At 42.8% G+C, this 13,015-nt stretch overlaps 1 protein-coding gene across 3 annotated transcripts in view; it reads left to right on the forward strand.

Moving 5' to 3' along the window:
• The window catches only part of LOC121487575 (general transcription factor II-I repeat domain-containing protein 2), a 52,294-nt gene that overhangs the window by 17,357 nt on the left and 21,922 nt on the right, over positions 1 to 13,015 (forward strand). For 2 of the 3 annotated variants that reach the window (XM_041749455.1, XM_041749456.1), the window contains exons 3-8: positions 4,474 to 4,612; positions 7,086 to 7,205; positions 10,354 to 10,537; positions 10,712 to 10,740; positions 12,199 to 12,253; positions 12,575 to 12,618. In XM_041749455.1, the coding sequence (XP_041605389.1) occupies positions 4,474 to 4,612; positions 7,086 to 7,205; positions 10,354 to 10,537; positions 10,712 to 10,740; positions 12,199 to 12,253; positions 12,575 to 12,618 (571 nt within the window). Of the gene's footprint in view, positions 1 to 4,006; positions 4,046 to 4,473; positions 4,613 to 7,085; positions 7,206 to 10,353; positions 10,538 to 10,711; positions 10,741 to 12,198; positions 12,254 to 12,574; positions 12,619 to 13,015 lie in introns of those variants that run through there. The other variant, XM_041749457.1, reaches the window with a different exon arrangement.

Raw genomic sequence — 13,015 nt, forward strand, 5'->3', positions numbered from 1 at the left:
CCTACTTCTCCCTCTGCCTATGTATCTGCCTCTTTCTGTGTGTCTTTCATGAATAATAAACAAAATATTTAAACAAAAAAAGAGGCTTAAAAAAAGAACCTTTAAAAAGGGATGCTTGGGTGGCTCAGCAGGTGATCCTGGGGTCCTGGGATCGAGCCCCACATTGAGTTCAGCGAAGAGTCTGCTTCTCCCTCTCCCTCTGCCCCTCCACAGTTTGTGTGCTCTCTCTCTCTCTCTCAAATGAATAAATAAAATCTTAAAAAAAAAGTTTAAATAATTTACACCTTTTGACTCAGGTGTATGAATCCATCCTGCAGAAATAATCACACATGGACAGAAATGATTACATTCTTGACATTTATAGTGTGATTTGTAATAGTAAAAAAACTTTTCAGTAATGTTGTGGTTAAGCTACAGCATATGCATAGGAAAGAATATTGTGTATTCATTCAGAAATCATGTTGTTCAGAACTTATCAATGCTCAAAAACAATGAAGAGCAAATAAAGCAGAATGGCATCCTATAGAGAGTAGTGCAATCCAGTTTTGTTTGTAAAAATTATGTGTGTGTGTGTGTATGTGTGTTTCAAAGTGTGACTCGTGTAATTCTGTGCAGTGGGATTACCAGTTATTTCTTCTGTGTGCTTTTCTGTATCTGCTAAAATTTTTATAATATACATGTATTTTTTAAAGATTTTATTTATTTATTCGAGAGAGAGAGAGGCAGAGACACAGGCAGAAGGAGACGCAGGCTCCATGCAGGGAGTCCGATGTGGGACTTGATCCTGGGGTTCCAGGATCACACCCTGGGCTGAAGGCAAGCACCAAACCGTTGAGCCACCCAGGAATCCCCTACATATTTTATTTTTATTTATTCATTTATAAAGATTTGTTTATTTGAAAGACAGAGTGCAGGAGGAAGGGGCAGAGAGAGAGGGAGAGAGAGTCTTCAAGCAGACTCCCCACTGAGTGAGGAGCCCAATGCAGGGCTGGATCCCACGACTCTGAGATCATGAGCTAAGCCAAAACCAAGAGTTAGCCCCTTAACCAACTGACCCTTAACCCAGCTGCCCTTATTTATTTTTCTTAGTCAGCTGCATGTTCAGTGTGGGGCTTGAACTCACAACCTTGAGATTGAGTCCCATGCTCTACCAACTGAGCTCTACCAATATGCACCCCTGTAACACAGATATTTTATAATGAGGAAAAAAAAACCGCCTTTGGAAAGATCCTTTCTACCAACAATGGCCTAAGTAAGGCTAAATATTAGTGACTTCACCTGATACTTCAGATTCTATAAGGTTCTATACTTCAGATGGATGAGGTGCTGAATTTTTGGTTCGTTTGATAGAAATACAGAGAGATTTGCCATGAAGCTAATGAAGCTTAACCTTCTTCTCCCCTCTCACGCTGGCCCCTCCCCTAGTCATGGGAAAGCCCCGGCATTGCGTGTTTGTGCAATTTGCTAAATAAGATATTTTAATCACAATGGTTAAGGTTTCTGCATCCTGCTCTTTCTCGCCACCACAGCCCCTGTATCTGTTTGCGATTGACACTATCACAAGTTCCCCAAATGTAGTGCTTTTAAACAACACACCCTTACTATAAGACAGTTCTAGAGGTCAGGGGCTGAAATCAAGGTATCACCAGGGCTGCATTCCTTCTGGAGGGTTCCCAGGGAGAATCTGTACCTTACTTTTTCCAACTTCTAGAGGCCACCCACTTTCTTCCACTACCAGCCCCTTCCAGCAAGGGCATCGCTCTGCCCTCTGGTTCTGTTGTCACCCCTCCTCTTCTGCCTCCCTCTGTACCTTGTCAAGACCCTTGGTGATTCCATGGGCCCACCTTAATAGTCCAAGAAAATCTGCCACTGTCAAGATATAAAAAATAATCACATCCGCAAAGTCCCTTCTGCTACATAAGGTAATATGTTCATTCACAAGCTCTGGAGATTAGGACATGGACACCTTGGTGGGGGGGCGATTATTCTGTCTCCTGTGATCCCCTGCGTCAGGCAGTACTGGAGTGGACACAGGCACCTTTGGGGCTTCAAAGGGGAAGCTCAGTTAGGGATACATTTAGTTTAGTGTTATTATGTGGCTTGCTGTTATTTCTATGTAGGGGTAAGTTATTGCTAGACACCCTAGTGTGAGAATGGTTTCTGGGAATATTCTTATGGTTCATTGTGTCAACTAACCCAGTAACAGGACACAAAGGGATCTGAGGTCACAGTGCTATGAACATGTACTCATCTCCAGAAGTAGGTGGGTAGTCAAGGAGAAACAGGTTTTAAATATACAGAGTCAGGGGCACCTGGGCGACTCAGTCAGTTTGGGCATCTGTCTTCAGCTCATGATCCCAGGGTCCTGGGATCGAGTCCTGCATCAGGCTCCCTGCTTCTCCCTTTCCCTCTGCTTGTGCTCTGTCAAATAAATACATAAAATCTTTTTTTTTTTTTTTTTAATGTACAGAGCCAGAAACTAGTCTGTGGGAAATTCTTCCAATCAGTAAACAGGTAAATTGTAAATAGAGAACCTGTTTGTCAAAACAGAAGTTCTCTCTGGTCGACTCACCAAAGTAGCATATGCACTTATAAATACACTACACGTTCTTTGAAATCTTTGGAAGGATCTACACAAAGTAAATATCACAGATTTCTTGTCTATCAGGAATTATGCTATAGCACCAGGATAAACAGGAAGTGTGTCTTATGCATGAATTTTTATTTTATGCATCCTTACATCAATAATAAAAACATAATCAACCAGATTAGAGGAAACATTAAGTTATCTCTTTGTTCTCACTATAGAAAATATATTTTTTTTCACTATAGAAAATATTATAAAATTGTTGTCATAGGAAGAGGCAAAGAGTTTGTAGCCAAAAATATAGGGGAAAGAGGCATGTAGAAGAGGCAGGTCAGCTGGTAAAGATACTGCACCCAATTCTGACAAGCAACAAGCAATTCTTTGACACCAACTGGGTGTCCTGCAATTTGACTCAATTCTGACTCTATGTGGAGAGAGAGAGATCCCACAGGTTAAGGGCTCAACCCTACAAGGCCTGCCTGCACTTCAGATGCTAATTAACATCAAGTCAAGATTGTCATCTGTGCTTCTGACCTATGGCTATAGGTTGGAAGTTCTAAAGACCCCGCCCTCCTTGGGTTTGATTCATTCACTAGAGCAGCTTGCAGAACTCAGAGAAACATTTTACTTACTGGATGACTTTTTTTTTTTTTTAAGATTTTATTTATTTATTCATGATAGACATAGAAAGAGAGAGAGAGAGAGAGCTAGGCAGAAATACAGGCGGAAGGAGAAGCAGGCCCCATGCCGGGAGCCCGACGTGGGACTCGATCCCGGGGCTCCAGGATCACGCCCTGGGCCAAAGGCAGGCGCCAAACCACTGAGCCACCCAGGGATCCCCCACTTTTTTTTTTTTAAGATTTTATTTATTTATCCATGAGAGACACAGAGAGAGAGAGAGGCAGAGACACAGGCAGAGGGAGAAGCAGGCTCCATGCAGAGAGCCTGATGTGGGGCTCAATCCTGGAACTCCGGGATTATGCCCTGAGCCAAAGGCAGGCGCTCAACCGCTGAACCACTCAGATGTCCTGATAAAAGACCCCTTTATTGCTCTCTTAGGAAATTCCAAGGGGAAAAAAAAAAAAGGAAATTCCAAGGCTTTTAGGAGCTCTGTGCCAGGAACAGTGAATGAAGACTACTTTTATAAATCACAATATCATAGGTCAGTAAAAATATTAATTTAGTGTTAATAAGTTAATAAAATGGGTTTTTCTCTGGGTTTTATGATGTTTATGGTATTTGCTTGGTGGATTTGTTTTGTTTCTTTTGGGGATTTTTCTCATTCTATTTTTTTTTAAAGGTTTTATTTGTTTATTCATGAGAGACAGGGAGAGAGGCAGAGACACAGGCAGAGGGAGAAGCAGGCTCCATGCAGGGAACCCGACGTGGGACTCTATTCCGGGACTCTGGGATCACGCCCTGAGCCAAAGGCAGATGTTCAACCGCTGAGCCACCCAGGTGCCCCTTGTATTTCTTTTAAATTAAGTAATCTCTGTGTCCACCATGGGGCTCGAACTCACAATCACAGTATCAAGTCACATGCTCTGCTGACTGAGCCAGCCAAGCACCCCTGTGTTCTTTAAAAAAAAAAAAAAATTATTCATTCATTCATTCATTCATTCATTTATTCATTCATGAGAGACACAGAGAGAGAGAGAGAGAGAGAGGCAGAGACACAGGCAGAGGGAGAAGCAGGCTCCATGCAGGGAGCCCAACATGGAACTGTATTCCAGTCTCCAGGATCACGCCCTGGGCTGAAAGCAGCGCTAAACCACTGAGCTACCTGGGCTGCCCCCTGTGTTCTTTTCTTAAAACAGACCTCTCAGGCTCTACAAAATCTGGATCTGCCGTGGTATATAATACTTTATTCTTTGTTTCTATTTCAGTGTAAAGAGCTGGCCAAGTCCAAGGCAGAAGTGGCCTGCATCGCAATGTATGAGACAGATGTGTTCGTTGTTGGAACCGAGAAAGGACGTGCTTTTGTCAATGCCAGGATGGATTTACAGAAGGATTTTGCAAAATACTGTAGGTTTTAACAGCTTTATCCCTTGTTTTCATACCTCTTAAAATCTTTACAGGGAAGACTTATGTAATATTTTCTAAGGTGTCCTAAGCATTATCTTAAAAATGGCTCTGATACATCTCTTTTGACTTGACATACCAGTGAATAGCTGCCTAACACTGATGAGTCCAAGAAACAGGGTCAATGTACTTTGTACTGTGTCCTCAGCAGCACCTTGGTTTTATAAAATAAATTTAAGAAACATAGAGTAAATTATCTTTCATTCCTTTTATAAACCCACATTTTTAAAAATTCTGGGGCACCTGGGTAGCTCAGTCAGTTGAGCTTGTGACTCTTGGTTTCGGCTGGGGTCTTGATTTCAGGGTTGTGAGATTGTGCACCGAGTTGGGCTCCACACATGGGATGGAGTCTGCTTGAGATTCTTCCTCCCTCCCTTCAACCCTCCCCCCCTGCTCTTATGTGCCCACTCACTATCTCAAATAAATAAATAAAATCTTTAAGAAAATTCTTATTTTACTCAATTCCAAAGGAAAGCAAAAAAAACTCAGGACTTGTTAGGTATTGCTCTGAGTTAATAACCATTTTCCCTTTTATCACTATGGGATCTTCAGAGCTCTAAATGTGTTATGAGTGGCGAGGAGCACTAGTGAACACATGTGGCCATATGTGATGGAAACTAGTCTAGGGTGTTAAAACCTACATCTTGTATAGTGATGATCTCTACCATGGTAGGTCATCTACTAAATATTGAGTTAGCATCATAGTATTTTCTGGAACCAAGAAAGAGGAAAAGAATCCACAAAGGTTTATCAGAGGATGTAATGTGAATGTGAGTGTGGAAGAAGAGAGGATAGATGTAGATATAGATATTTCCAAGAGTTGTCAGAGGGAATGTGGGCATAAATATATATCTATATATGTCAAAATCATATATGTATGTATGTGTATACACATACACACACACACACATACACACACACATATATATATATGTGTATATATATATATTTCTATATAATATATATATTGTATATATATATATATTGTATATATTGTGTATATATATATATATATATATATATATATATATATATATGTGCAAGGAGAAAGGAATTGATTAATGCAGATTGGTTTCCAAGCCCAAGATTAGGGTCTCCACTCTCAGGAAGATAGATTCAAATATGAAACAATCTTTAAATAGTACAGTGAATGTATAACTGATGAACAGGAAGGGTATTCTCAATTCATTGTCAGCTGCCAATTGGATTTTTTTAAAGATTTATTTATTTATTTAAGAGAGAGAGCATGAGCTAGGGGAGGGGTAGAAGGAGAGGGAGAAGCAGACTCCTCGCTAATAAGGAGCCTGACACAGGACTCAGTCTCACGACCATTAGATTATGACCTGAGCTGAAACCAAGAGTCAGACATCTAACCAACTGAGCTACCCAGGTGTCCCACCAGTTGAATTTCTAATCATTGACATTTAATTACAGATTTTTTTCAAGTTTCACAGTTGGCATGCTGGTTTTTCAGATATAGGGCTATGTGTACTTTCCATTTCTTCTGGTGCCTATTTCAGTAAACTTCATTTTCAACTTCATTTTTAACTAGTTGATTTCATTAAGTTGTTGAATTTGGTGGCAAAAAATGGTTTATAATATTTGCTTTGTAATTTTAATGTCTGTATGGATGTCTCTACTTTTGTTCCATGGTGAAGGTCTTCCCATAACATGACTGTTACTTTCAGACTATAGAGCAAATGATATTTCTGTTATCATTTCCTTTGAGCTACTACTATTCTCTGTGTGTCGAATTATTTATAGTTCTTTATCAATAGATTCATTTCAGAGGTGATCACTGTTATATATACCAGAAATACATTCTTTGTGCTTTTTTTTTCTTTTGAGAGAGAGAGAGTGCATGCACAGAGGAGGGGGAGAGAAAAGAAGTAGAGGGAAGGGGCAGAGGGAAAGAGAGAGAATCTTGAGCAGTCTCCACACTCAATAAGGAGCTCAATGAGGGGCTTGAACTTACAACCCTGAGATTGTGACCTAAGCTGAAATGAAGAGTTGAATGCTTAACTGACTGAGCCACCCAGGCACCCCCAATTTTTTTAAGATTTTGTTTTGTAAGTAATCTCTACACCCAATGTGGGACTTGAACTTACAACCCTGAGATTGAGAGTTGCATGCTTTATAGACTGAGCCAGCCAAGGGCTCCATCTTTGTGGGTTTTTTAAATTAGAAGATCTTGTTTTAAGGAGCATCTGGATGGCTCAGTTGGAAGAGCATATGACAATCTCAAGGTTGTGTGTTCAAACCCCACATTGGAGGTAGAGATTACTTGAAAAAAAAAAATCATGTTTTATGTCTATTCATCCCCTTTTTATCTTTGCACTACCAGAAGCATAGACATTCAGGGAGTGTATGAGACAGGTGTTTGGATACTGACTCTGTGCCTATCACTCATTTACAGGTATTGCTGAGGGGGTGCACGAGGCCAAACCCCCTTGCCCTACAAACGGGATGCAGATTGATTCAGGAGAAACGGAAATACTCAGAAAAGCAGTCGAGGACTATTTCTGCTTTTGTTATGGTAAAGTTCACATCAAGCATTAATTATGAATAATTCACTAAGAATCAGGACAGTGTTACAGATCACCTTATTGGCATGACTACTTAGATGCCTCTTGAAGTTTAAAACTCCACATGCTCCTTAAGTGAAGAGCCAGTTCTTTAGTACGGAGCAAGTCTTATAGAACACATCCTGATCTCATCTGGTCCGTGGAAACCTCTGACTGATCAGACTTCATTCTTCATTCTTTACTCCCATGCTAGGGAACCCCCACTGCAGGGCCAATGCAATTACGGTTGACTCTTAAACAACGCACAGGTTAGGGGCACCGACCCCTGGCACATTGGAAAATCTGCATCTAACCTTTGGACCCCTTGCCCCTACCAGAACTTAACTACTAAGAGCCTACTGCTAACTGGAAGCTTTACTGGTAACAGAAATAGTCAACACATATTTTGCATGTTCTGTGTAATATACAATGTATTCCTACAATAAAATAAGCTAGAGAAAAGAAAATGTTATTAAGAAAATAGTAGGGAGGGATCCCTGGGTGGCGCAGCGGTTTGGCGCCTGCCTTTGGCCCAGGGCGCGATCCTGGAGACCCGGGATCGAATCCCACGTCGGGCTCCCGGTGCATGGAGCCTGCTTCTCCCTCTGCCTGTGTCTCTGCCTCTGCCTCTCTCTCTCTCTCTCTGTGACTACCATAAATAAAAATTAAAAAAAAAAAAAAGAAAATAGTAGGGAGGGGCACCTGAATAGCTCAGTCGGTTAAGCATCTGCCTTCAGCTCAGGGCTCCCTGCTCTGTGGGGAGTGTGCTTCTCCCTCTCCTCCCTGCTCATGCTCTCTCACTGGTGCTCTCTCTCTCTCAAATAGATAAATAAAATCTTGGAAAAAAAGAAAAAAGAAAATTGTAAGGAGGGTGTGCTGGGTAGTTCAGTTGGTTGGGCATCTGACTTGAGTTTGGCTCCGGTCAAACTCAATCTCAGGGTTGTGAGATAAAGCTCTGTATTGGGCTCCATGCTCAATGTGGAATCTGCTTGAGATTCTCCCTCTCCTTCTTTGCCCCCTTTTAAAATTAAATAAATAAATAAATAAATAAATAAATAAATAAATAAATAAATAAATAAAATCTGAAAGAAGAAAAAAAGTCACAAGTCTGAGCACCAACGTCAGTCACTGGTGTTGGCCTCTCCACCTACTCATGTCTTTCATGGGGATTAAGATAAGGATTTTTTAAATTAATTTATTATTTTTGAAAGATTTTATGTATTCATTCATGAGAGACACAGGGAGAGAGAGAGAGGCAGAGACACAGGCAGAGGAAGAAGCAGGCTCCATGCAGGGAGCCCGATGTGGGACTCGATCCTGGGATTCCAGGATCACCCTCTGGGCCCAAGGCAGGGGCTAAACCACTGAGCCCCTCAGGGATACCTAAATTAATTTATTTACTATAATCTCTACACACCCAATGTGGGGCTCACACTCACTACCCCAAGGTCAAGAGTCGCAGGCTCTTCTAACTGAGCCAGCCAGGTGCCCCAGGATGGGGATTTTTTTTAATAAAAACACAGTATTTTATTATTTTATTTTATTTTATTTTATTTTTAAGAAGTGTTTGTTTGTTTGTTTGTTTGTTTGAGAGAGAGAGAGAGAGAGTACAAGCAAGGGGAGGGTAGGCAGAGGGAGAGGGAGAAGCAGGCTCCCCGTTGAGCAGGGACCTGATGCAGGACTCGATCCCACGACCCCGGGATCATAACCTGAGCTGAAGGCAGATGCTCAACCACCAAGCCACCCAGGCACCCTCATCCTACACAGTATTTTAAAAAGCTAGGTAACTGGGATACCTGGGTGGCTCAGTGATTGAGTGTCTGCCTTCAGCTCAGGTCGTGATCCCGGGGTCCTGGGCTTGAGTCCCGCATCGTGCTCCCTGGAGGGAGCCTGCTTCTCCCTCTGCCTATGTATCTGCCTCTCTCTCTGTGTCTCTCATGAATAAATAAATAAAATATTAAAAAAAAAAAAAAAAAGCTAGGTAACCAAGGAGCGCCTGGCTGGCTCAGTCAAAAGAGCCTATGACTCTTGATCTCAGAGTTGTGAGTTCAAGCCCCACATTGGGGGTAAAGATTACTTAAAAATAAAATCTTTGGGGATCCTTGGGTGGCTCAGCAGTTCGGCCTAGGGTGTGATCCTGGAGTTTTGGGATCGAGTCCTGCATCAGGCTCCCTGCGGGGAGCCTGCTTGTCTCTGCCTGTATCTCTGCCTCTCTCTTTCTCTTGAATAAATAAATAAATAAATCTTAAAAAATAAAATAAAATCTTCAAAAAAAGGGTAGTGACCAAATAACTATACAAGTGTTATACTTAGTTGTGATATTGGTACCTTCCTTTCACATATTTATGGGGCCTGTAGGGCCCTGTGAGCGTTTGACTGGGGAGGACCTCGAACATAGGGGATCTTGAGGTCTCAGGTACATTTCTCTGAGAGAAACGGGCCTCCTTCACTTGGGAGCTGGTCAGCCAATGCGGGAAGGCTGACATGGCCCCAAGATTGCGATGTGAGGCCACATTGACTCTGTAGCTTCTCCACAGACAAGTTGGCTTGACTTGTGCAGAGTGACACAGGGACGTAAGGACATTAAGCATTGGCTAGGGGCGCTCATCCTCTGCTGACAACGGCCTGAGTAACCATGGGTTCTCTGCAGCCCTGGGTGCACCACCTGCAACAGAATGGAGAAAAAGACCTGTTATTTCCTCTCTCTTATGTGAAGATGTAAAGTAAAATGTTTTATAAGTTTTTCCTCTGGCCCTTTGGGAATTTTATTAACTTGGGTTGTAAGGAATAGGGGGCCCTTCAGCTTTTTCTGTTGCTTCAAAGCCAAGTGTCACCACCTGTATTTCTATTTTTTTTTTTAAGATTCTATTTATTTATTCATGAGAGACACACAGAGAGAGGCAGAGACATAGGCAGAGGGAGAAGCAGGCTCCCTGTTGGGAGCTGGATGTGGGACTCAATCCCAGGACCCTGGGATCATGCCCTGAGCCAAAGGCAGACACTCAACCACTGAGCCACCCAGGTGCCCACCACCTGTGTTTCTTTACTGCACCAAACAAAACCAATTGGTTTTGGCTCATCTTCATTCCACCTGAAGGCATCTCACCTCACCTCTTCTAGGTAAAGCCTTGGGGATGACAGCAATGGTGCCTATTCCGTATGAGAAGATTCTGAGAGACCCAGCAGCTCTGGTTGTGCAGGGGCTTCCAGAAGGAGTGGCCTTTCAACACCCTGAGAACTATGGTCTCACCACCCTGAAATGGATCTTGGAGAACAAAGCTGGGATTTCATTCATCATAAACAGGTGGCAGGCTCTATCCCCCTCGTGACAGCTAGTTCTTTTGAGGGAGGATAAACTGACAGCTGAATTTCAATTTGTTAATTAAGTCCCATTCAGCACTTAGAAGTTGGTTATTCAGATTTTTAATCTGTCTTCCTTGTGTGTTCATGTTGGGTAACAGTATTGGTTTTCTTGCAGACCTTTCCTAGGTCCAGCGAATCAGCTAGGTAAGTGACACTTCTCATACCCAATGCTTGCCCTCAGCTGCTAAGCCAGTTCTGCTTTCCTTCATTAAAATGCAAGTTTGGCACATTCTAGAACTTGTATATTCCTTGCCTTCTCTCCATGGAGGAAGCACCCTCTGACACTCCAGGGTGGAGGGGGTCATGCTGCTTTCATGGGTATGGAACTCAGGGAAGGACGCACCTTAACAAGAGCTGAGACCTGGGTTTTTGCTCCCAGATTTCCATCCTCCCCAGTCCAATGCTCACAGCTTGCTCAAACCAGCAAGCTTCCACAGCCAAACCATGGAGGAGGGTAAGGCCTACCTTCTCCTGGAGTACAGGAACAAGAGGATGCTGGGTCACTTTGTGGTCTTTGACCAGCAGCCACCAGCCAAGCATTATTGGGATTGGGAGTGGGTGTAGGAAGTATGATCATTCCCGTGCTCATGAGACTCTAGAAGGAATGAGATTGTCCAACAGAGAAGCAGGGGTGACCCATGGTCTTCTCAGAATGGCTGGTGGTAATTGCCTTGGGTCCTGGGAAGGGGTTAGGCCTGTGATCAGAAGGGCTGCGTGGAGGATGAGGCTCTCAGGCTAAGCAGGATGTCAACTTGCTGGTTCATGGGAAGCCCCTCCCACGTGCTTAGGCAAAAAACTGTGGGTGGGTGTTGGAGGCCAGACTTAAGAACTCACACCCCTTCATCATCTCCTTAACTTATGATGAAGGGACCAAAAAATAATAATTCTGCCAAAAGCATTTAGAGATCCACCTCTGCCCACTTCTTATTTTCTCAGATTATTATTCTGGAACATAGTTGGAAACGGTGGGCTATAGCTATCCTTGAAAGGCCAGGTCTAAGAGGGTACTATGCTGAGACTACATATAGGTACAGAAACAAAATGCCTAGGGGCAGGGTTCATAAGGTGCACCACACGCCGGGGTGTGCAGAGTGACATGATGTCATCCCGAGCCTGAACTATTCACAAAGCCCATTTCCAGAGCAATTGTGAGTTCCTAGAATTCCCTAGCTCCTGTTAAAGGAGGGACCCGAGGGGTGGCAGGTGAGTAGGTGACCTGTATTTTCATTATAGAACAATACTAACATCTCTCACTCACTCAGTTCTTAGGCTCACCAGGCACCATTCTGAGCACTCTGCATGGATTCATTGATCCTCACCCAACCACCATTTTCAGATGAGGAAACTGAGGCCCAGGAAGGTGTAGTAACTTGCATGGGGTTGCTCCGGCCCCAGTCCATTCTGGCTCTGGCATAGGCTCATGCACGTGGCCCCAAGACGTGAGGGCTGGTTTGAGTTTGGCCTCTGCCCAGTACTATTATGTGTAGGCCTGGAGCTAGAGTTCTGTTCTTTCTACATTTGCTTTCACCTTATGTGCCTCAGAATGTTGTCATTTTCAAGGTGCGGAATGAGGCTAGCATGTGTCTTTTTACTCCTGCACAGGTGAGCCAGTGGTGGTCACAGATGCTAAGAGATCAGTGACATCGCCAAGTGAAAGGTAAGGGAAATAAAAAAATTTACACGTAACCCTGAAGTGTCAGTTTTTAGACCATGGAAAGCTTCCCTTGTTTTGTTAGATATTCTTTATTCGAAAGGCTGTCTGGGATTTTAAGACTATGTTCCACTGACACCTTTGATTGTATTAGAAATTACTAAGAAAGGTAATGTCAAATTAACTAGTTAGTTTCACATTCAGCTGGGTGGTGGGAAGGGGAGCTAGGATGACATAGAGAGGGGGATTTGAGTACACTGTGTCCAGCTGCTGGTGGTTTCCTCTCACCCCACCTGGCTTGTCCTAACAAGGGTTCTCTTCTTTCAGCTGTGGCACCATCAGTGTGAAAACTGAACCCATGGAAGATTCAGGTATGTACACTGATGCTTTTAGAATCAAATATTGAGCAGGTTATCACTTGACAACTCCTTTTGTTTTACTTTTAAAAAATAAGACTTTCAGTAAAGTAGGAAGGGGAGGTACTTCCTCAATTTGATTAAAAAAAAATAAAAAAAAAAAAATCTACAGGGACAGGTGGTCAGCAGTTGAGCCTCTGCCTTTGGCTCAGGGCATGATCCCAGGATCTGGGATCAAGTTCCATATTGGGCTCCCTGCAAGAAGCCTCTGCCTGTGTCTCTGCCTCTCTCTGTGTCTCTCATGAGTAAATAAATAAATCTTTAAAAAATTAATTAATTAATTTTAAAAATTTAAAAATCTACAAAAAGCCGTAGCTAACATCACAATTAGTGGGGAGAAACTAGAACCTTT

Source organism: Vulpes lagopus, chromosome 3, assembly GCF_018345385.1.
Source record: "Vulpes lagopus strain Blue_001 chromosome 3, ASM1834538v1, whole genome shotgun sequence".
In the NCBI taxonomy this organism is placed as follows: Eukaryota; Metazoa; Chordata; class Mammalia; order Carnivora; family Canidae; genus Vulpes; species Vulpes lagopus.